This window comes from Giraffa tippelskirchi, chromosome 5 (assembly GCF_054371585.1).
Source record: "Giraffa tippelskirchi isolate mGirTip1 chromosome 5, T2T-mGirTip1v1.2.pri, whole genome shotgun sequence".
Taxonomy (NCBI): Eukaryota; Metazoa; Chordata; class Mammalia; order Artiodactyla; family Giraffidae; genus Giraffa; species Giraffa tippelskirchi.
This window is the reverse complement of record NC_137279.1, coordinates 146,843,403-146,868,792: the sequence shown is the minus strand read 5'-3', so window position 1 is coordinate 146,868,792 and position 25,390 is coordinate 146,843,403. Positions and strand designations below refer to the sequence as shown.

At 37.5% G+C, this 25,390-nt stretch overlaps 1 protein-coding gene across 4 annotated transcripts in view; it reads right to left on the bottom strand.

Moving 5' to 3' along the window:
- Positions 1 to 8,445: 8,445 nt before the first annotated feature.
- Positions 8,446 to 25,390, bottom strand: part of LRRIQ3 (leucine rich repeats and IQ motif containing 3) — a 176,784-nt gene continuing 159,839 nt past the window's right edge. For 2 of the 4 annotated variants that reach the window (XM_081490214.1, XM_081490213.1), the window contains exons 7-8: positions 14,691 to 15,420; positions 8,446 to 9,099 (exon numbers count right to left, since the gene is read on the bottom strand). In XM_081490214.1, the coding sequence (XP_081346340.1) occupies positions 8,943 to 9,099; positions 14,691 to 15,420 (887 nt within the window). In that variant the 3' untranslated portion in view covers positions 8,446 to 8,942. Of the gene's footprint in view, positions 9,100 to 12,216; positions 12,317 to 14,387; positions 14,532 to 14,690; positions 15,421 to 25,390 lie in introns of all 4 variants that reach the window. The other 2 variants (XR_014053605.1, XM_081490215.1) reach the window with 2 other exon arrangements.

Here is a 25,390-nt window from a genome sequence, read left to right as displayed (position 1 = left end):
AGTGTTAGTCACTCAGTCATGTCTGACTCTTTGTGACCCCATGGACTGTAGCCTGCTAGGCTCTTCTGTCTGTGGAATTCTCTAGGCAAAAGTACTGGAGTGGGTAACCATTCTCTTCTTCAGGGTATTTTCCCAACCCAGGGATTGAATCTGCATTGCAGGGAGATTCTTTACTGTCCGAGGCACTGGGGAAGAGTGGAGGACAATCACTAAAAGCTCAGAAAGAATGAAGCAGCTGGGCCAAAGCAGAAACGATGCTTAGTTGTGGATGTGTCTTGCGGTGAAAAAAAAAAAAAAGTCCAATGATATAAGGAACAATATTGCATAGGGGCCTGGAATGTTAGGTCCATGAAGCAAGGCAAATTGGACATGGTCAAACAGGAGATGGCAAGAGTGAACATCAACATCTTAGGAATCAGTGAATGAAAATGGACAGGAATAAGTGATTTTAATTCAGATGACCATTATATCTGCTACCATGGGCAAGAATCCCTTAGAAGAAATGGAGTAGCCCTCATAGTCAACAAGAGTTCAAAAATGTAGTACTTGGGTGCAACCTCAAAAACAACAGAATGATCTCAATTCATTTTCAAGGAAAACCATTCAACATCAGAGTAATCCAAGTCTATGCCCCAACCACTAATGCCAAAGATGCTAAAACTGACTGGTTCTATGAAGACCTAAAACACCTTCTAGAACTAACACCAAAAAAAGATTCTCCTTTTCCTTATAGGGGACTGGAATACAAAAGTAGGAAGTCAAGAGATACCCAGAATAACAGGCAAGTTGGCCTTGGAGTACAGAACGAAGCAGGGCAAAGGCTAACAGAGTTTTTTCTACTGAACATTCTGGTCATAGAAGACATCTTTTTCCAACAACGCAAGAGATGACCTCTACACATGGACATCACCAGAAGATCACTTCCAAAATCAGGTTGATTATGTTCTTGGCATCCAAAGATGGAGAAGCTCTACAGTCAGCAAAAACAAGACATGGAGCTGATTGTGGCTCAGAGCATGAACTCATTGCAAAATCTGGGCTTAAGCTGAAGAAAGTAGGGAAAACCACTAGGCCATTCAGGTATGACCAAAATCAAATCCCTTATGATTACACAGTGGAGGTGATGAATAGATTCAAGGGATTAGATCTGGTAGACAGATTGCCTGAAGAACTATGAATGGAGGTTCTTAACATTGTACAAGAGCCAGTGACCAAAACCATCCACAAGAAAAAGAAATGCAAGTCTTTACATATAGCTGAGAAAAGAAAAGAGCAAAATGCAAGGGAAAAGGGAAAGACATACCCACCTGAATGCAGAGTTATAGAGAAGAGCAAGAAGAGAAGAGAAAATCTTCTTAAATGAACAATGCAAAGAAATAAAGAAAAACAATAGAATGGGAAAATTTAGAGATCTCTTGAAGAAAACTGAACATATCAAGGGAACATTTCATGCAAGGAAGGGCACAATGAAGGACAGAAATGGTAAGGACCTAAGAGAAGCAGAAGAGATTAAGGTGAGGTGGCAAAAATACATAGAAGAAATATAAGACGGATTCCTTTTTTTTTTAAATCACAATATAAAAGATGTTTATTAATTTATCACAATCAATAGCCAGACAAAAAAGAGATAATCACAATTGCAAGCCATAATAGGAACATGATTAACTCAACAATATAAAATAATTACATACAATTTGGGGAGTCAAGCAGAGTGATGTGGTAAGTAGAAGTGCATCCATGCACATGTTTACGTTCACCCAGCCAGTCTATCATGGCATCTGGTTCCATCACTTCATGCCAAACAGATGGGTAAACAGCAAAAACAGTGACAGACTTCATTTTCTTGGGCTTCAAAATCACTGCAGATGGTGACTGCAGCCATGAAATTAAAAGACACTTGCTCCTTGGAAGAAAAGCTACGACCAATCTAGACAGCATATAAAAAGCAGAGACATTACTTTGCCAACAAAGGTCTGTCTAGTCTACTGTTCTAGTAGTCATGTATGGATGTGAGTTGGACCATAAAGAAAGCTGAGTGCCGAAGAATTGATGCTTTTGAACTGTGGTGTTGGAGAAGACTCTTGAGAGTCCCTTGGACTGTGAGGAGATCAAACCAGTCAATCCTAAAGGAAAACAGTCCTGAATATTTAATGGAAGGACTGTTGCTGAAGCTGAAACTCCAATACTTTGGCCTCCTGATGCAAAGAACTGACTTATTGGAAAAGACCCTGATGCCTGGAAAGACTGAAAGCAGGTGGAGAAGGGGACAACAGAGGATGAGATGGTTGGATGGCATCACCGACTCGATGGACATGAGTTTGAGTAAGCTCCGGGAGTTGGTGATGGACAGGGAAGCCTGGCATGCTGCAGTCCATGGGGTCCCAAAGAGTCGGACAGGACTGAATGACTGAATTGAGCCAGTCTGTCTTTTGGGTGGTGCATTTGATCTTACTATCATTTTCTTAATTCTTTTGGGTTTATTTTCTGCAGGTCTTTTCCTTCTCTGGTGTTTCCTGCCTAGAGAAGTTTCTTTAGCATTTGTTGTAAAGCTGATTTGGCAGTGCTGAATTCTCTTAAATTTTGCTTGTATGGAAAACTATTGATTTCCCCATCAAAGTCGAATGAGAGTCTTGTTGGGTAGAGTATCGCTGGCTGCAGTTTCTTCCCTTTCGTCACTTTAAATATATCCTGCCATTCCCTTCTGGCAATATATCCTGCCATTCCCTTCTGGCTTGTAGAGTTTCTGTTGAGAAATCAGCTGATAGTCGGGAAGGAGTCCCCCTATATGTTATTTGTCATTTTTCCCTTATTGCTTTTAATATTTTATCTGTCTTTAATTTTTGTCAGTTTGACTTCTGTGTGTCTCAGTGCGTTCCTCATTGGGTTGATCCTGCCTGGGACTCTGTGCTTCCTGGACTTGCCTATCTCCACTTCATTTATTTGTTCTTCTGGGGTTTTATCTTGTCCTTTCCTCTGGGATACAACTTTCTGCTTTTTCATCCTGATTAATTTTCTATAATGTGGTTTTTGTTTTGGCTCTGTGGGACTGTGGTTTTTCTCGCTTCTGTCTGCCCTCTGATGAAGAAGGCTAACAGGCCTGTGTAACTTTCCTGATGGGAGGGACTGGCAGCGGGAAAAACTGGGTCTTGCTCTGGTGGGCAGGGCCTTACTCAGTAAAACTTTAATCTGATTATCTGCTGATGGGTGGGGTTGCACTCTCCCTGGTAGTTTGTGGCCTGAGTCAACAGCCCGGGGGTGTAAGGGCTCCAAGGTAGGGTTAATGACAACCTCCAAGGCACACATCAAGGGGGACCTTCCCAGACTGCTGCTGCCAGTGCCGCACTTCCTGCAGTGAGCGCCTGCCGACCCTGCCTCCACAGGAGACTCTTCAATACCTGCAGGTAGTTTTGGTCCAGTCTCCTGTGGGGTCACTATTCCTTTCCCTCGGGTCTTGGTGCACACAAGACTTTGTTTGTGCCCCCTAAGAGTGGAATCTGTTTTCCCCAGTCCTGTGAAAGTGAAGTCGCTCAGTCGTGTCCAACTCTTTGCGACCCCGTGGACTGTAGCCCACCAGGTTCCTCCATCCACGGAATTTTCTAGGCAAGAGTAGCCGTTTCCTTCTCCAGGGGATCTTTCTGACCCGGGGATCGAACCCGGTCTCCCGCATTGCAGGCAGACGCTTTACCATCTGAGCCACCAGGGAAGAAGTCCTATAACTAAATCCCGCTGGCCTTCAAGGTCAGATTCCCTGGGGATTCCCAGTCCTTTTGTTGGATCCCCAGGCTAGGAAGCCTGACATGGAGTTCAGAACCTTCACAACAGTGGGAGAACTTCTTTGGTATTATTGTTCTTCAGTTTGTAGGTCACCCACATGGTGGGTATGGCGTTTGATTTTATCATGATTGCACCTCTACCATCCTGCTGCAGCCTCTTGTCTTTCGACATGGGTATCATCTTTGGTGGGTTCCCGTGTCCTCTTGTTGATGGTTATTCAACAGCTGGTTGCAATTTGATGCTCTCACAGGAGAAGATGAGTTCACATCCTTCTCCACCATCTTGAACTGGTGTCATTATATGGCATTTTTAACTTCAAGAAATTGATTTGGTTCTCTTTTAGATGTTTTATTTCTCTCTTAAAATTCTCCATCTTTTAATCCACTTAAGTGATTTTCCATCTAATTTCTTTAAATATTTGTGTCACTTATTTTACATAAATTTCTTGTCTAATGATTGCAACATCTGGGGCATTTGTGATCATATTTTCCTATGTATTCATATGTCTCACAGGTTTCATTTTTATATGTAAGACAATGTGTTTAAAATAACTTGAGAGAATAGAGTACATTTTGTTTTCCCTTAAAGAGGGCAAGACATTTCAGGATACTAAGAGTAAGGAATTGATCACTTTTGTCCAATTAGAGATTGAGTTGGATGGGGAAATCTGCTGAAGCTTTGGCAGGTTCTTGTTCTATGGTTTTCAGGGTGAAATCAACCTTATGCATATTACCAATTCCTCATTCTAGCAGGTCTTTGGAATCTAAGCATGATGGTTATAAATTGCTCTCTCTCTCTTTCAATCATAGCCTTCCAACTTCCTGAAATACTAAAAACTCAGCAGAAGTTCCACTGGAGAAATTTAGCAAGAACTAGTTCTCCATCTGAGGGTTTTAAAGACTCTAATCCATCACACTAACCCAAAAATCTTTGTAAATTTATAACTTATTAAACTATCTTATTGATAGTTAAGGTCTTACTATTGCCATTTTGTTAACTGTTCACTGTTTTGCCATTTCTCTGTTCCTTTCTTCTCTTGCTGTCTTCCTTTTTGATTTGATGACTTCTTGTAGTGGTATACTTTGATCTCTTTATTTTAATCTTTTGTGTATCTACTACAGGTTTTCCCTTTGTGATTACAATAAGGTTAACATAAAATCTATTATAATTATAACATGCTACGCTAACATGTTAACATGATAACAGCTTAACTTTGATAAAATACAGAAACTGTATTTACCCCTTCACTCACATTTTAGGTTATTCATATTAGAAAATACATCTTTTTAATATTTTGTATCCAATAACAAATCATTATAATAATACATAGTCAAAATGATATGCATGCAATTTATCTGGGAACATTTTGAGTCTCTGTCTATGCTTGCCCTTGTGTGATTATGTGAAAGAACATATATCTGCATAATAGCTCCTTTCTCTTGCTTCTGTCCTGTCCATCCTTTTCACCTTCCCAACAAATGATAGGCATTTTTAGCTTCTGTAATTCCAAGGCTCACTCCTGTTAGCAGATAAATGTGCAACTTTAGGAAATATTTTCTTCAAAACACAATACAAAGGTATTAAAAAGACATCAGGTGAATTTCAAGACAATGAGTCAATTCTTGTGAATTCATGGACTCTCTATGGTCTTTGTACATAAGTATCACTACCATGAACTGAGTGCTTACTGTGATACAGTAATATCCTAAATGCTTTGCATACTTCATCTCATTTATGAAGAAACCAAAATTTCTACTGAGCTTCAATAACTTTATTTATGTCAAGCAATTAATAAATGACAAAGAATTCAAGCTTAAATTTTTCTTATTTCAAAGTTGGTGATCTTAATCATTGTACTCTCTTACTATACAATTTGGACTAGTGGATTGATTATCAGGCAAAAAATACAAGTTTACTCTTGGTTCTAAGAAATAAAAAGAAGGAAAAGTTGCTAACTGACCTCTTAATTTTCTTTTAAGATGAAATGCTGCTCCTGTAATCCTTGGTGGTTGCTGCTTCTGTTAAGAAATCTCTGGGAAGAAGTGAAAAGAAAGCTTTTCTTCATCTATCAGTATCTCACTACACAAAGAAAGTGCTCATAGTATGGCACCTCTTGGCTCCAATCCCACTTTTTTCCATCATCCTCTTTTTTAGCATAAACTTCTGCTATTTCTGTTAACCTTGGCTTTGGTATAGCACTTTCCGATTTAAGCAAATTTTGTCCTGGTGTTTGCATATTAGTTTTAGTGGTGATTTATTTTGAAATACTTCAGTATTATTACCATGTGTAAACAATTTTATTTTAATCTGTAACAATGCTTTAGAGTGGCCTTATTTGTATAAGGAATGTTATAAGTAGTTATTTATTTGAAAAATTTGTTATGTCTAACATTTGTTTTGGGTTAGAAGAATCTAGCACTCTTGTATATATAAAGTCTAAAAAACTGAAAGTCTAATTCTCTATGGAAAACTGTCACTCACAGGCCAAATCTGACCAACTCCCTATTTTGTAAATAAGTTTTTACTGAAACACAACCATACTCACTTATTTTTCATCTTATCTATGGCTGCCTTTGTTTTACAACATGGCATTGAGCACTTGCAACAGATACCATATGGTCCACAAAATATTAAATATTTACTATCTTGATTTTAGTGAAAAAGTTTGTCAAGGAACAAAATGTGTGTTCTTGTTCACCCTACAAGCAGTGATTTGGGAACCAGAACTCTGGTTCCCAACCAGAATCATCTTATGGTTCAGCCATCTTTAATATGTGTTTTCCAAGATAGCAAAAGAAGAGGAAAAATCACGAAGCTTAGTGCATGATACATACCTGGAAGGGCTGCCAATCACTTTTCCCTAGATTCCACTGATCAAAATTCAGTCTTCTGCTTCAATTAACTGAGTAAGGAGGCTGGAAAATATAGGCTAATTGTGTCCTAAAGAAACAGAAAATGGGTTTGGTGAAAAGTGAGCCAGTCTCTGCCAAAGAGACCTTGCAGATAAAATTTTGGGGCTTCAGATCTAATAAGATGTGGTGAGGTAAGAGAAAAAAAAGTCAAAGATATGTTCTAAAATTTTAATATGGGAAACTTCAGATGGTTATGAACCTAGGGGAGGTTGGGCATATAGAAAGAAAAGCAAGACTGGAAAGGGAGGGAAACAAATAAAAAATAATAATAAATTCCATTTCAATGTATGATTTTTCAAAAGATTTTAGGCCTTCAAAGCAGAAGTATTTAGCATCCATCTGGAAATATAGGAGCTATATTAAATTTAAGATATAACCCAGAGATACAGAATTTTGATTCTTCAAAATATAAATAGTAAGCAGCAGTAAAAGTCATGAGATTGACTTGGGACTACATATAAATAGGAAAACAGAGCTAAAGATAGAAAAAGCATTGTGTGTAATATAATATGTATCTGCATTTTTACAAAGTAATAGAAACACAAAGATGAGCAAAACTGTCTTTGCCTTAAAAAAGTTCACAGTTGAGTGAAAATCAAGGAAGTTATTGATTACCTGTTGTGTGATAAATGTTATGAAAGGTCTGTAGTATGGAATGGGAGCATATAGGAAGGGTAACAAATATTCAATAAATATTGAATGAATGAATTAGATTTAGATATGTGATATAAAATTCTACCATTCCTTGATAAAGTGTCTCACAGCTGTTACTTGCACAGTTGACAAATCCTCCTATAACTACACAGAAAAGACTCCTCCCTCCACTACTATACACTTACCTTTATTAAGTGCTTACTCTGTGGAATGCACTATGTTGCTTTTTATGTTTTTCTCATTCAAGTCTTATAACAATGCTATGTGACATGGACTATTATTTTTAATTAAGTCTCCAGAAGATATGTATTGTTTCTAAATACAGAACAGAAAAATGGGGTAACAGAGAGATTATCTAATTTGTTATGGAACTCTACATGTGTCATACTTTTACCACTTCACAGTATCCCCCTTTGTTCTTTTTGAAGGATAATTAGAAATACCAGTATGACTTGCTCATTAGCTATCTGCAAATTAACAAGAAAACAGAGAGCTGGTGCCATGGATTTAAATAGACAGTTACTATTTTACAGAAAATTAGGGAAATGCTACTAGGATTTTTAAGCAGTCCAGCAAAGAAGCACAATGAATAACTGCTGCTTTAAAATACTTAATTTTTGGAGCTTTAGCATAGATTAAGAAAATTTGAGAATTTTAAAATGAAACACAAAAACCTGCATATATAACTGATGAGCAGTAAAGAGAAATTTTGAATGGCATTAGTTCTACTGTATAAAATGAACAATGTCATAATAATAGTGAGACATTTATTTTTCTAGATTGAAAATACTATTGAAAATCATCTAAAATTTTACAAAGACTTTTTGTGTATTTTTATATTGTTCATTACGTTTTAAATTCTATGCCATATATTACATAGACTTAAAATGATTATATACCCTTTCTGGATACTTTATAATTGCAGTTGCTTAATTATATGTGTCCTTTCACTAACTCTCTCCTCTGCTCCCTATATAAGTGAAGGCTAACACAACAAAAGTAAATATACAAAATCTTACAGTCTTCTAGGAAGTTATTACAAGTATTTCATTTTCCTTTTCAATTTATATTTTCTGAATTCTTATAAGAACACAAGTCACCGATATAATGGTGAAACTTTTATTTTGAAAAAAGAAACTGTTTTAATAAAATAAACATGAAATATAATTAAATATATGAAAGCAGGCTATGAAACTGATCAAAGAACACAGTGTCTTAATAAAAGTCTACAGCTGGGACCAAAATAACTATTCAAAGGTTGCCATAGAAGCTGTAAATAGATTACAAATTGCTGAACTCACGATATGAAACAATAAAAGTAATGGCTTTGCAATAATTCCTGCAATAAATTAAGTCAGCTTTCATTGTTCCCTGGATATCTGGATATATAAGAAATCTTTAGGTGTGCCAAGTCAACCTGATCTAAGTTAAATTATGATCAGGAAGAGATACATTTTAATTATTCTTTATATTTTAGAAGATATATATACAAATCAATCTTGTGATATAGAGTACTAATTCTTTCAGAGTATTATTTCAAAGTCCTTTAACTAAACAATGGCCATAATTCAAAATGACCACAGAATGTGATCTGGCTTCAGTTCACTTTGTCATTCCATCAGGAACCTTAGTGACTAAACTCTTTTTCACAATTGCGACTTTTGTTCTAGCATCTTGAAGTCTTTCACAAGCTTTCTGAAAGGCAATCATATCATTAACAAACTTTTCCTCGCAGTGTCTTTTATGTATTTCTTGAGCCCTAAGAAGAACAAAGAAAGATAACAGGATGAAATACTTTTAAACACCTAAAACCATAACAATCAATCAAACTGTAACTATAATTAGATGTCTTCAAAACAGATACATACAAATGGGAGAAAGATAAAGCTACACTTACTGCATAAAATTTTATTATATCATTAAATAATATTCATCTTTGGGTAACATTTCTAAGTTTTCTATTAGCTGTAACTGAGAATTCTTAAAAACACTGGCTTAGATTCCCAAAGTGGCATCTAAACCAGACTCTGCCATGATTTGCAGAACTTTTACTTGCTGCTGCTGCTGCTAAGTCACTTTAGTTGTGTCCAACTCTGTGTGACCCCATAGACGGCAGCCCACCAGGCTCCCCCGTCCCTGGAATTCTCCCGGCAAGAACACTGGAGTGGGTTGCCATTTCCTTCTCCAATGCGTGAAAGTGAAAATTGAAAGTGAAGTCGCTCAGTTGTGTCTGACTCTTCATGACCCCATGGACTGAAGCCTACGAGGCTCCTCCATCCATGGGATTTTCCAGGCAAGAGTACTGGAGTGGGTTGCCATTGCCTTCTCCGAAACTTTTACTTAAGCCTCACTAAATTCAAGCTCTATCTCGGACTCTACCTGTGGACACTACTCCACATATTCACGTGTTGAAATACTAACCCACAGTACCTTAGAATGTGACTGTATTTGGTGAAAGGTCGTTTAGAGGTGTCCTTATAAGAATATGAGGGGACATCAATGATACACACACATAAAACAAAGGTTATGTGAGGACACAGTGAGAAGGTAGCTATCTTCAAACCAAGGAGAAAGGCCTCAGGGGAAGCCAAACCTAAAAACATCTTCTTCTTGGACTTCTACTCTCCACGACTTGGGAAAACAAAATTCTGTTGCTTGAATCACCTAATATGTGGTATTTTGCTATGGTAGCCCTAGCAGATCAATAAAGAATCTTACTATGTTAGAGAAATGTGAACCAGATTACTCAGGCAAACCTGAGAAATGCCATAGGCCTTAGGAGAATTATTTCATTAATCCTAATTCATTCAAGAGTTATATACTATAATGTTTGGAACTATCCCTAGATGCTTAAAACAAAGATAAATAAGGTATAATTATGAGAAACTTATAGAAGGTAAAGAGAAATAAAGGTATATGAATATATAAATGAAATATATATTATTATACATATATTTGTATTTAGGTATACTCAGAAATGTGGATTTGGGGAGTGGAAGAGAGGCCAAAGTCTAGAAAGTCTGCAACTTATTGACCACATGATTTTTTTATTGACCACTCATTTTCTTCATCTTTTAAAAGGGAATAATTCAACTCATAGGATTTAGTGAAGGACTAAATGAGTTAATGCATTTAAAATCCTGGTGTACCCAATATTTAATAAGGTGTTAACCATGGCCATGGTTCTCATTCAGGCCTTGGGGTCCTCTTTCCAAGATTGCTAGTTGTCAGAATTCATTTCCTTCTCACTCTTCCTACCTGACTCCTCTCATTTTCAAGTCAGCAATGTCGTGTCAAACCTTCCTTCTACTTTGAGTCTCTTGACCTTCTCTTCTGCTTCTGTGTTTAAAGACTCATGAGATATATTGGGCCCACCTGAATAATCCAGAATAATCTTCCTATTTTAAGGTCAAATCTCAATTACAGGTGTAAAGTCCCTTTACCACGTAAGGTAGCACATCCACAAGTGTAGTACTGATGGGGACAAAGTCAGGTTTCCCCAAGATGTGCCACTCTGGTATGAGAATTATTTTGAGCTAAAGACCATCTAGGCCCAAAAGAATCTTTGAACTTTCCCCTTATTGCCTAAAAGAATTTAAAATTGAGGATATGTTCCAGGAAGAAGCTGTCACCATAGATAACTACAATAAGGTGTTAGATATTGTAGACAGGGAGGAGCCTAGCAAAGCCCATTTGATCAAAGTTTACTCTGCAACTATTGTTTTTGGATGGCCCTGCAAACATTTTTTTTATCAAACATTAACTCTTTTGGCTCTTCCTGTGAATGACCTTACTTCCTTGAAACCTCAGACCCCTATCTTCTTCTCCTCAGTCTAGAGTGTGTGTGTGTGTATATATATATATATATACACATACATATATATGAAGATTTCCAAAGACATCAAGGCAAGTTATGGTGTATCTGCCTTGATGTCTTTGGAATTCTTCATACTTATGTGGATTCCCTTTGTACACGTAATTTGATTTTCTCCTGTCAATCTGTCTTATGCTATTTTAATTGCTAGCCAAAAGGAACTAATGGGGAAAGAGGAAACTCCATCTCCTCTCCCAACAGTGGACATCCCTGGTGGCTCAAATGGTAAAGAATCTGCCTGCAATGCAGGAGACCTGGGTTGGGAAGATCCCCTGGAGAAGAGAATAGCTACCTACTCCAGTATCTTATCCTATTCATAGTCCTAGGGATCAGGGCATGGTGTCTTCTTGGGGGTCATGATTCTGCCTAGCACAGAGGTCTTGCATTACCCATTTGAAGACTAACTAAGAGAAAAATAGAGGAATTATTAGTTTTTAACAGAAAAATAGGAACCTAATCTTGAGACAGTAGAAAATGAAACGATAAATATAGGACATGTAGAATCTTATGGGCTTCCCAGGTGGTGCCAGTGGTAAAAAACCTGTTTGCTTATGCAGGAGACTTAAGAGATGTGGGTTTGACCCCTGGGTTGGAAAGATCCCCTGGCGGAAGGCATCGCAACCCATTCCAGTATTCTTGCCTGGAGAATCCCGTGGACAGAGGAGCCAGGTGGGCTACAGTCCATAGGGTCGCAAAGAGTTGTGACACAACTGAAGTGACTTAGCACGCATGCACACAGAATTTTATAGATAGCGCAAGAGAAAGTGAAACAAATTCAAGCTTGAAGGACTAAAATTCCTTTGGGATAAAGTGAGTGACTTGCTGTGGAGGAAAAGTCAGAGGTGGCATTTGCACAGGAAGCTCTATAGCTGATGAAGTTTGAAATCTTTTGTAGGTAATGAGAGAAAGAGCAAGCACTTGAGAGAACTGCTAAAGTTGGATGCCACAGAATTGAAATCAGCATAAATTTACAAGTCACTGATGCCTTCCAGCCATTTTTACCTGAATACAAAAAATGAAGAAACATAATTGGACTGTTCCAACGTAGGGGCTGAGGTGGTTAGCATGGTGGAGCCAATGAAAGGAAAGGACATCAGACACACTGGATGAAATGGAAAAAAGAATTCATTGTAAGAATCCAGGAAGCTATATTAGAAAGTCTATAAGAAGGGTGGGTTATTTGAGGGATGAGTGCCATAATATATTTGAAGAATACATGTGGGGAAAGGAAAGGAAAAAAGAAATTGAAAATATAAAAGATTTTAGTCATAAATAAATAAACAAACAGGAATTTAAAATTTAAGAGGCAGGGCAGTTCCAAGAGATTAGGGGGCACTTGTATGATTGTGGAAATGAGTTAAAAGGCTGCTGGGATTCAAAAATGTTTAGGTTAGGCAATTGAGAGAGTTGTTCTTATGAATTCCAAAGTTAACTGTGATAAAGGCAGAAGCTGGATAAAGGAAAGCTTCATGCATCAACATAGAAAGACAACAGGGAATGACAGGAGGTCAACTGAGGACAAAAATTAAGGACAAGAAGAAGATGATGTAACTGGATAACTGCCTTAGGTGCCAGATCTTCCAAGCTAAATGATACTCGACTCTAAAATGGGTGCAATACTGTTCTGCCCTGAGCAGTGTCATCACTTTTTTTAGAGTAGGGACAAGAATATTTGGGGAAACTTATGACCAGGCTTTTCCCTAATATAGAACTTCTTTCATTTTAAAGACTCTTTCTAATTCATTCTTAAACACTCCTGTTGGTATTTTATCAACTTCCTAAACTAGAGCTTTACAGTTCCCCTTTCTTCATTTTTCCTCATTCCAGAACAGGATCATGAAGCTATATTCTCAGTAATGACTTCACTAGCTATTGAGATTCATTAGAATGCTTTTAGTGGTGTTTGATACATTAATGAAGACTCAACTGGCCAAAATAGAAGTGAAAAACTTCTGAAGTCTTTACACAGATTTTACTTTTTTGAGTCACAGTTCTTTTCTGCACATTGATACTCAATCTTTATTTGAAAATATTTATAATAAGACTCATAATGCCTTTTAGGAAACATTACTGACATAATCAGAACATTGCCTTATTCCTGTGTGCTTTCAAGGATATCTTTGCAGCACCTTACAGGAAAAGATAATTCAGTTAATACACATCAGGAAGCTTACTAGTCTCTGTATCTTCTACAAATTAATGATGGCCAGATATTCAATTTGCTGTAATAAAACTAAGTTGATCAAATTTTTTTTTAACACTGATTTGTGCTCGACTTGTATTTTGATATAATAGACTAGCTTTCATTCTCTTTTCATTTGCTTCTCCAAAATAGATTTTCTATTAAATTATAAAAATTTATTTCCAAAATCTTTCTCCCCCTCTCCAACATGGTATACATTAAGGAAAATATTTGTAAATTTTAGAGGAGAAAATATAAAATATTTTTCATACTTAAAAAGATATTATATAAACTACCTCAGTAAATAGTTTTAAATTTGCTTTAGCTAGGAAAAGACAAATGCTTTCTTTTTATTTTATACTTCTTTCTAGTACAGACTACTTTTTAAAACAATAGCACTTAAAAATGTAAATGAAATAAGCAGTTATGCAGGAGACTTGGGGTTTGATCTCTGGGTCAAGAAGTTCCCCTGGAGTAAAAAAAAAAAAAAAAAAAAAAAGAAGTTCCCCTGGAGAAGAAAATGGCAACTCACTCCAGTATTCTTGCCTGGAGAATCCCATGGAGAGAGGAGTCTGGCGGGCTACAGTCCATGGACTGTACAGTGATTGTGGGCCAATTTCTGGAGTTGCAAGGAGTCAGACATGACTGAGGGACTAACACTTTCACTTTTCACGTTCATGATCTTTATGTATTTCCAGATAAGCCTTAAACATATGTATTTATGGTTGGACCACTTAAAATATCACCAGAATAAAACTGTGGCTGACAAGCCTCAATCTAATATCAGAAAAAACAAACAAACCTGTGTGAAGAACACACAAGAGTAAAAAAGGGTAAAAAAGTTACTGGGGTCCTGTCTAGTACCCTTTAGTATTATGTGTGTCTTTCCATCTCTTTGAGCTTTCCTACAACTCTAAGTTGAGGACGAGGTGGATGACCAAACCTCTAAAACTTGATGGAGAAGACAATGACTGAGATCTGTCAACCTTACCTTTTTTTACTGTGCTTTTCCTGGTAACTTCTCATAATTGGTTCTCTGTCCCCAGTATCTCCTTTTATATTTAGCTGAAGATGGTATTTATGGTGATGGCTTCAGCTATTTGGGGGAGGGGTACTCAGTTTTCCTGGATCTCTCCTGTGTATAGATGTTATTAAACTTTTGCTTGATTTTCTCCCATTACTCTGTCTCATACCAATTTAATTCTTAAACCAGTCAGCAGAAAGTAGAAGGTAAAGGCAAATTTCTTCCTTCCTGGCAACTTAAAAGCTACTATTATATAAAAACTGTACCTACCTAATTTCCTTCATTTGTTTAAGTAAACCCCTTTGGTACTTTTCAGTTGCTAGTTTTTGCTGAACAATCAGACTTTTCTCTTTCAAGGCAGCCTGCTTATTCTTCAATCTGTCAATTGTAGTCATTCCTTTGGTCAAAAGAGTGCGCTCATTATTTAGGTTCTGAATTAATAAACGGTCTTCAGCCTTTTGTTTTTTTTCTTCCAGGAACTGAGCTCTTCTCTCTTTAACTTTCTCAAGGTAGCTGGATCTGTCCTGATAAAGTTGTTGTAAACCATCCTGAATTATCTCATCATCTCTTGCAGTCAGTTTATGTGTAGCATATATTTTATTATTTAAATTTTCTCTAATAGTTATTTTAATTCGTTCTTGGGCCATATGTGCCATCCTTACAGCTGTTACTTTATTTTTGCTGCTTTCCTGCTTCTTTTGTTCTGAGAAATATTTATCAACATCACAAAGTGCTTGGAGTTTCATACCAGCTCTATGTGTTGCCAAAAACTCTCTTCTTACTCTCTTTTCCAACAGCATGTCTTTTATTTTAACTACTGGTTTTTGATGAGCAGGAGAAAATGGCTGGGCATACGTAGGAAAATAATCTTGTTCTTTTGTTCTCAATAGTGCAGCGTATCTTAATGAATCTAAAGTATGTATGGGTAGTTTGAACACTGATATCCTAAAGTTGACATCCAATTCTTCATCCTCAGTTTCATCTTCAGACTCTTTCTGACCTACATCACACAGCAGACAAATATAATCCATTACACAAGTGTTAAGCACAGTTTATTTTCTGTCCCAACTGTTTTGAAAGCTACATTAATAAAGTTGACAAGAACCTACTATTTACTTTATTAAGAAACATTTCCCCAACTGATATTCCTTTTCAGTTTGTGATTTAATCATGATTTTGGAGAGAAAAATCACCATTGGAACATTTTAACAAAGAAATACACAGATTACTATATTTCCTTTATTATTTCTCACAATTATTTAACTTGCACTGACTCAGTAGCAGCATTTTATCTTATACTAAGCATGTAATTATATATATAATTTTTACATATAGTTATTATTATCTTGGGATTCCCTGGTAGCTCAGTAGTAAAAGAATCCACCTGCAATGCAGGAGATGTGGGTTCAATCCCTGGATCAGAAAGACCCCCTGGAGAAGGAAATGGCAACCCACTTTAGTATTCTTGCCTGGAGAATTACATAAGATAGAGGAATATGACAGGCTGCCATCCGTGGGATTACAAAAAGTCAGATGTGACTTAGCAACTAAACAACAATAATTATTACCTCACATTTGTAAAAGACTTTGTAATTCATTTTACCTTATTTTTCTTAACTCTAATGAGAACTAATAGCTGCCATCAAAATTGTTTTTCTCTTCATTGAACATGCAAAGAAAGAAACAAAATCTCTCAGCTTCCTCTATTCTTATGTGTGGCCATGAGATTAAGTCTTCTCCAGGACAGTGTGCATAGAAGTTCTTTGGGTAATATCTGGGCCAAGGCTATTAAGACACAAATGTGCTTCTTCTGTATTTTCTTTCTGCTTCTGACCCATGGCACAGAGATGAGGATAAAGTGCTAGAAGGTGGTAGATCTACAAGGTGGACGGACTCTGGCTCCCTGAATCCCTGAATTTTCAAAAAAGTACTCAGTGACCAGGATTATCCAGCTTGGTCTCTAATGGAAGCCAGAAATAAAAGGCAATTATGTTTGATCAACATACATTTCTGGGTTTATTTTTTTGTCATAGCCAACCCATCCAATATACCAATCTAAATGAATCACATTATTGTTCATTATTTATTTTCTGACAAGCCAGTGGATGAAGTGAGGCTCAGGTGGCAAATACAGGTGAAAAAAATGCTGATTAATCTTCAGAAAAAATGTTTCCCATGACTGACTGATTACCGCTCTCTATTAAAACTGCATTGCTGCTCACTCTCATCTATGAGCATTCTATCTTTTCTAATCTTTTAACCTTCTAATAGAAGATTCTCTTAAAGTTTCATATGTCATAATGCCAAATTTTATGGTGGAGCATTTACGGAAGTTAAGGTGGTCATGAAGAATGGCAGAGCCTGTGGGCTAGTCGGGCAGTAGGAAAGAAGTGGACAGGTAGGATTATCACTAAAGGCCTCAGGAATATTAACATTAGAAAAGGAAGCAGATTCTAGAGCTAGCAAGTGGAAAAGGTAATCCACCAGGATACAAAGCTAAAGTGTCCAAAAATAAGTATTAAGAGTTTGAGTCCATAGCAAGTCACCAGAGACTTAGAGGGATGAAAGCCAGAATTTCAAGTCTAGAGCAAACAGGAATGACTACCTAGAAAAGGCACTCTTATGCATAAATTTAATTTTATGTGGATAGCTTGACATGAGAAAGTTGGCCAAGAATTAAAGGTCAGGGCTAGAAAACACAATGTTCCTAAAGGTTCTGGTTACCAATTCTGATTTGTGTGTGGTGGAGTTTTCCCATACTCCCAAGCAATACTCTGACACCAGCTGGGTGTCCTACAATTCAACTTAATTCTAGCACTATCTACCTAGAGATAGGATCAGATTCCACAGGTTATGAGCTCAGTCCTACCAGGCTGTCTGCCCCCTTCCCTCTCTGGACACCGATTGCAAGTCTATCACAGTAGAGAAAGGGGCAGGAAACAATCTTTAAAAGAATGACATAGCTCATTAGGATACACAAAAACTGGTTAGAACCTACTAGGCCCAAGATGGCTGAAGATTCGACTTCCAGCAGACCTTGAGCCTGATTATACTTTCACTGTAATACATCAGTAAGCTAAATGACACTCCCGCATGCACCATGACAGTTCTGAGGCTGATCATAAAAGGCCAAAAAGTGATTGTGGGCCAATTTCTGGAAATTTCCTCTCCTTCCCCCAAATAGTTGTAGTAATCCTCTCACTTCTACCCTTGAAATTGTGTGTGTGTGTTAGTGGCTCAGTCATGTCTTACTTTGTGACTCCATGAACTGTAGCCTGCCAGGCTCCTCTGTCCTTGGAATTCTCCAGGCAAGCATACTGGAGTGGGTAGCCATTCCCTTCTCCAGGGGTTCTTCCTGACCCAGGGATCAAACCCAAGTCTCCTGCATTGCAGGCAGATAGTTTACTGTCTGAGCCACCAAGGATTTAGTAGGTGTAGGCAAGTTATTTACTTCTTTGGACTTCAGTATGATAACTGTGAATGGATATAATAATACCCAATTTATAGGGTTCCCAATTTATAGGGTTCTAACTGGATTAAATGAGTTAAGATAAAGAATCCCAACAAGGTATATATAATTATTAGAACAATGCCTGACAAAGAGTAAGAACATGTTAGGATGGTTTTTTTTTTTTCCATTATATTTGATATGGAAAACAAGGAGTTTATCTTATCTCTTTAATTCCATCAATGGTATTATGTTCAGATAGCCATGTAATTTAGTAATGAGTAGGGAAAAGTCAGCAAGGTACTTTTTCACACCCCTCAACATTCACTGGACACTTAACATAGAAAGTACAGGAAAGCCTTCTTTGTATATATATTTTATTTCAAGACTGTATAATTAATCTCATTCATTATAGGAAAAATATTAATAGAAGTCAAGTGATAGAAGTGCTCTCCTGTTTCCATAACCAAATATATAAACTTGTCTGTATATTCATGCATCTTCTTCTACCCTGAAATTCTTCACACATGCTTTGGCCCGATCCCCCTGTAGCTTTCTTTCTGTGATTATCTTAGCTTTCTCCTTTATCATCCCTCTCTGCTAGATCATTCACAGCCATGTTTAAACAACCATAACCACCTCTACCACCATTAATGCAAGAACCACATTTCCTTGACCCTCATTGCCCTCTAGTTACCATTCCATTTTTCCTATTCAATTTTAGAATAAAAACTATTGTGAAAGTTGTCTCCCTGTACTATGTTGTTTTATTCATCTTTTATTAACTCATCAATTTACCATTTTCATTTATATATGGATTTTAACTCTACTGTTCTCGCCCATCTGTTGAAGCTCTCCCTAACAAAAGCTTCTATGGTGGTAAGTATAAAGGACACCTTTTTTTCTGTTCTAATCTTTCTTGAACTTTCAATGGCATTTAACAGAGTTAATCATTTGTCCTTCTTGAAAAACATTTTTTCATATTTTCTGATTTCTAGATTCTCTAAAACTCTCCTGGTATCATGAAGATATCTCGTCCCCCCCTATATTATCTAAAGCTCTCCTGATTTTTCTTCTAGCTTTCTGATAACTTCTTCTTAGTTTTGTTTGTAGACTCTTTTGATCAAATTTCTGGAGTGGTTAAACATTTAATACTATGTCCCCTTCCCATCTCCACTTTCTCTCCTGAAGTGAGTCACTCATGGCCTTAAATATCAGCCTCTATGCTGAGAACTTTCACTTTTATCATTTCAAGTTGGAAGTCTTATATGTATTTTTCAAACTTGGCACATTCAAAACACATTCAAAAGACCTCATTTGCTACCAGTAATCAATTGCCTCTAAAAATCAACCCGCCCTATCGCAACAAATAATACCTAATAGCTTATTCAATTTTATCAATCAGTCCTATAGATTATCTCAAAAATATGGCTCAAATTAACTGACTTTTTGCTCCATTTCCTTGCTATCACCCTACTTTAGGTTTTTATTAAGTCTTACTTTGACTATTTGCAATGTCTTCTTAAGTAGTCTCTGCATTTCTCAACACACATCCCACACAGTGATCAAACCAGAGTTATCTCTTAAAATTGTGGGTTTAAAGATCTATGATTTATGCATGCCTTCATGATAAAATTCAAGTTCCTTGCAATAGCCTACAAAACCTTGCATGATTTTATACTTGTTTTCTCATCCAATACAGTCTTCCAACTATTTCTAACATGCATTTCTAACTGCTATAGGCAAGACATGAATGATTTGTGGAGTAATTTCCAGGCACAGTTTTTGAGTGCCAGAACTACAAAAGAGAAAACAAGATCAGGTCCTTCGACTACAGTTTTACAAATGGAAAGTTCAATTTGACTTAGTTAAATAAATATGTGGGTACCTATGATCCAGGGTCTTCAAAAAATGAAAATAATTCTGGCTCTCAAGAATCCTACAGTATAAGAAAAAATTGTAAGTCTAGTGGGGAAGGAAAATACATAAAGGAGACAACTTCTAAGGACTCTGGCATGTGTTAAAACAAAAGTATACACAGGAGCCTAATAATCACTGAAGAAATACATCTGGGTCAGGTAGGTGGTTGTCAACAAAAATGTTCTAGAGAAAGGAACAGTTGGGTTTACTCTTAAGGAGAGACATTATTTTATATTTGTATTATTATAAAGCTCCTGTTTTGGGAAAACATAATGAACTTGCAAAATGTATAGGTAACAGGATAGGAAACAAGGCATTCCCAGGAAAAAAGAATTTCATAATCAAAGATGCAGATGTGAAAAAACAAAATGTGAAATTTGATTTTACAAAATATAAGGTCAGCAGCTTTTATCAGCAGTTAGTTGCTAGAAATGTCCAATAAGCAAGAAGGTACATGAACAGAATCTAAATGCTGAAAGATAGGGAGATAAACATTTGGGAATCAATAGCACAGAATTTTTTAGGTATAACTATGAACATAATCAAGGGAAGACAAGAGAGCTAAAGATAGAATCTTGGGAAATCAATAATCATCAAGTACATGCTAGGTAAACCAAACATTAAGAAGGAAAAATGTTTCCCAGACTCTTTGTATGTAAGTCTCTAAAGAAATCACTATATGTAAAGGAAACTGGTATATGTATGTCCCCTGGTTTGCCATGGATAGTTTCAGTTTATGCCTACCATCCTGGTGAAGTTTAGCTTCAGAAGTGACATAGTTTGGGAGAAAATTATATGGTTACCTAGCCACATGGATAATGCCCAATGATAGACAAGAAGGAGGAGAGTAACACTGTGTGATCTTCATTGTTTAAGTTAAATAAAGATCTTAGTACAATGCCTAGGACTTAGTAGAAATATAATAAATGCTTTTGTTAAAACTTAGGTTAAGAAATCCCTGAGGCCCCAAGAAATTTACAACCATGCCTATTTTGTTTACCAATCTATACTAAGCACTTTAAAGAATGTCTGGTCCATTCTTTCAATAAATATGTGTCTCCTACTTTCAACAAACATTTTTTCTAGAGACAGTTAGGCCAGCTCAAGGACACTCTCCAGTTTGGTTTGCAGGCTATTGATGATAAATTTGCACGTATTTCTTACTTCTTCATTTGCCTTTCAGTATTCCCCATATCTCTCATTATTCCCTTTAAAAAAACTACACTTCAAATATAAAAGTTACAACTTCTGAACAGGACTTAAGATACTTCTTATCTTTGTTTCCCGCAATTTCCAATACTTTGAAAGACCCCATGTGAATCAACACCTATAAAAAGATTGTATCTTGAGTAACATAAATGCTATCATTTATTGAGCCCTTACCATATGGCACCTGCTGGGCTTGGGTTTTTATGCATATATTTTTAGCATTTACATTGATTACCTCATAAAATAGATATTACTGACCAGTAATCATAAGAATATAGCTAATATTTACTGAATGATTCCTATATGTCAAACTGTTTTGAGTCCTTTAAAGAAATTATCTCATTTACCAAATATGAGGTAAGATCAGTTCAGTCGCTCAGTCGTGTCCGACTCTTTGTGACCCCAACTGAATTGCAGCATGCTACGCCTCACTGTCCATCACCAGCTCCCGGAATTTACCCAAACTCATGTCCATCGAGTCGGTGATGCCATCCAGCCATCTCATCCTCTGTCGTCCTCTTCTCTCCTGCCCCCAATCCTTCCCAGCACCAGGGTCTTTTCCAATGAGTCAACTCTTCGCATGAGGTGGCCAAAGTATTGGAGTTTCACCTTCAACATCAGTCCTTCCAATGACACCCAGGACTGATCTCCTTTAGGATGGACTGGTTGGATCTCCTTGCAGTCCAAGGGACTCTCAAGAGTCTTCTCCAACACCACAGTTCAAAAGCATCAATTCTTCAGCGCTCAACTTTCTTTATAGTCCAACTCACACATCCATACATGACTACTGCAAAAACAATAGCCTTGACTATTGGAGCCCCCAAAAATAAAGTCTGACACTGTTTCTCCATCTATTTCCCATGAAGTGATGGGATCGGATGCCATGATCTTAGTTTTCTGAATGTTGAGCTTTAAGCCAACTTTTTCACTCTCCTCTTTCACTTTCATCAAGAGGCTTTTTAGTTCCTCCTCACTTTCTGCCATAATGGTGGTGTCATCTGCATATCTGAGGGTATTGATATTTCTGCTGGCAATCTTGATTCCAGCTTGTGCTTCATCCAGATTTGTATGCAGGTCAGGAAGCAACAGTTAGAACTGGACATGCAACAACAGACTAGTTCCAAATAGGAAAAGGAGTACGTCAAGGCTGTGTATTGTCAACCTGCTTATTTAACTTATATGCAGAGTACATCATGAGAAACGCTGGGCTGGATGAAGCACAAGCTGGAATCAAGATTTCTGGAAGAAATATCAATAACCTCAGATATGGAAACAGTGGAAACAGTGTCAGACAGGAGATCCAACCAGTACATCCTAAAGGAGAGCAGTCCTGAGTGTTCACTGGAAGGACTGATGTTGAAGCTGAAACTTCAATACTTTGGCCACCTCGTGTGAAGAGTTGACTCATTGGAAAAGACTCTGATGCTGGGAAGGATTGGGGGCAGGAGGAGAAGGGGACGACAGAGGATGAGATGGCTGGATGGCATCACCAACTCGATGAACATGAGTTTGGGTAAACTCTGGGAGTTGGTGATGGACAGGGAGGCCTGGCGTGCTGTGATTCATGGGCTCGCAAAGAGTTGGACACGACTGAGTGACTGAACTGAACTAACAGGTCAAAGGTTTTGGCATAGTCATTAAAACAGATATAGATCTTTTTCTGGAACTCTCTTGCTTTTTTGATGATCCAGCAGATGTTGTCAATTTGATCTCTGGTTCCTCTGCCTTTTCTAAAAGCAGCTTGAACATCTGAAAGTTCATGGTTCATGTACTGTTGAAGCCTGGCTTGGAGAATTTTGAGCATTATTTTGCTAGTGTGTGAGATGAGTGCAATTGTGCAGTAGACTGAGGATTCTTTGGCATTGCCTTTCTTTGCAATTGGAATGAAAACTGACCTTTTCCAGTCCTGTGGCCACTGCTGAGTTTTCCAAATTTGCTGGCATATTGAGTGCAGCACTTTCATAGCATCATCTTTTAGGATTTGAAATAGCTCAACTGGAATTCCATCACCTCCACTAGCTTTGTTTGTAGTGGTGCTTCTTTTTTTTTTTTTTTAATATTTGGAAATTTCAGGGTTTTTTTTTTCTTAATAAATTTATTTATTTTAGTTGGGGGCTGATTACTTTACAATATTGTAGTGGTTTTTGCCATACATTGACATGAATCAGCCATGGGTTTACATGTGTTCCCCATCCTGAACCCCCCTTCCACCTCCCTCCCCATCCCATTTCTCTGGGTCATCCCATTGCCCCAGCCCTGAGCATTTGTCTCATGCATCGAACCTGGAATGGTGTTCTGTTTCACATATGATAATATACATGTTTCAATGCTATTCTCCCAGAACGTCCCACCCTCACCTTCTCCCTTAGAGGTGCTTCTTAAGGCCCACTTGACTTCGCATTCCAGGATGTCTGGCTCTAGGTGTGTGATCACACCGTCATGATTATCTGGGTTGTTAAGATCTTTTTTGTACAGTTCTTCTGTGTATTCTTTTTTTTTTTTTTTAATTAATTTGTTTATTTTAGTTGGAGGCTAATTACTTTACAATATTGTAGTGGCTTTTACCATACATTGATGGTAATGATAACCCTATATGCAAGACAGAAAAAGAGACACAGATGCATAGAACAGTCTTTTGGACTCTGTGGGAGAAGATGAGGGTGGGATGATCTTCTGTGTATTCTTGCCACCTCTTCTTATTATCTTCTGCTTCTGTTAGGTCCATACCATTTCTGTCCTTTATTAAGCCTATCTTTGTATGAAATGTTCCCTTGGTAGGTCTAATTTTCTTGAAGAGATCTCTAGTCTTTCCCATTCTATTGTTTTCCTCTATTTCTTTGCACTGATCACTGAGGAAGTCTTTCTTATCTCTCCTTTCTATTTGTTGGCACTCTGCATTTAGATGGGTATATCTTTTGTTTTCTCCTTTGCTTTTTGCTTGTCTTCCTTTCACAGGTATTTGTAAGGCCTCCTCAGACAGTTATTTTGCTTTTTTTCATTTCTTTTCCATGGGCATGGTCTTGATCCCTGTCTCCTGTACAATGTCATGAACCTCCATCCATAGTTCATCAGGCATTCTATCAGATCTAGTCCCTTAAATCTATTTCTCACTTCCACTGTATAATCATTAGAGATTTGATTTAGGTCATACCTGAATGGTCTAATGGTTTTTCCTACTTTCTTCAATTTAAGTCTGAATTTGGCAATAAGGAGTTCAGGATATGAGCCACAGTCAGCTCCTGGTCTTGTTTTTGCTGATTGTATGGAGCTTCTCCATCTTTGGCTGCAAAGAATATAATCAATCTGATTTTGGTGTTGACCATTTGGTGATGTCCTAGTGTAGAGTCTTGTGTTGTTGGAAGAGGGTGTTTGCTATGACCAGTGCATTCTCCTGGCAGAACTCTATTAGCCTTTGCCCTGCTTCATTCTGTACTTCAAGGCCAAATTTGCATGTTACTCCAGGTGTTTTTTGGCTTCCTACTTTTGCATTCAAGTCTCCTATAATGGAAAGGACATCTTTTCTGGGTGTTAATTAATTCTAGAAGGTCTTGTAGGTCTTCATAGAACCATTAAACTTCAGCTTCTTCAGCATTACTGGTTGGGGCATAGACTTGGATTACTATTATATCGAATGGTTTGACTTGGAAACGAACAGAGATCTTTCTGTCATTTTTGAGACTGCATCCAAGTACTGCATTTCAGATTCTTTTGTTGATTATGATGGCTACTCCATTTCTTAAGGGATTCTTGCCCACCGTCATAGATATAATGGTCACCTGAGTTAAATTCACCCATTCCAGTCCATTTTAGTTTGCTGATTCCTAAAATGTCAACGTTCACTCTTGCCATATCCTGTTTGATCACTTCCATTTTGCCTTGATTCATTGACCTAACATTCCAGGTTCCTATGTGATATTGCTCTTTACAGCATCAGACCTTGCTTCCATCACCCGTCACAGCCACAACTGGGTGTTGGTTTTGCTTTGACTCCGTCTTTTCATTCTTTCTGGAGTTATTTCTCCACTGATCTCCAGTAGCATATTGGGCACCTACTGACCTGGGGAGTTCATCTTTCAGTGTCCTATCTTTTGCCTTTTCATACTGTTCATGGGTTCTCAAGGCAGGAATACTGAAGCGGTTTGCTGGTCCCTTCTCCAGTGGACCACATTTTGTCAGAACTCTCCACCATAACCTGTCTGTCTTGGGTGGCCCTACATGGCACGGGTCATAGTTTCATTGAGTTAGACAAGGCTGTGGTCCATGTGATTAGATTGGTTAGTTTTCCGTGATTGTGGTTTCAGTCCCTCTGTTCTCTGATGGAGAAGGATAAGAGGCTTATGAAAGCTTCCTCATGGGATAGACTGACTGAGTGGGATACTGGGTCTTGTTCTGA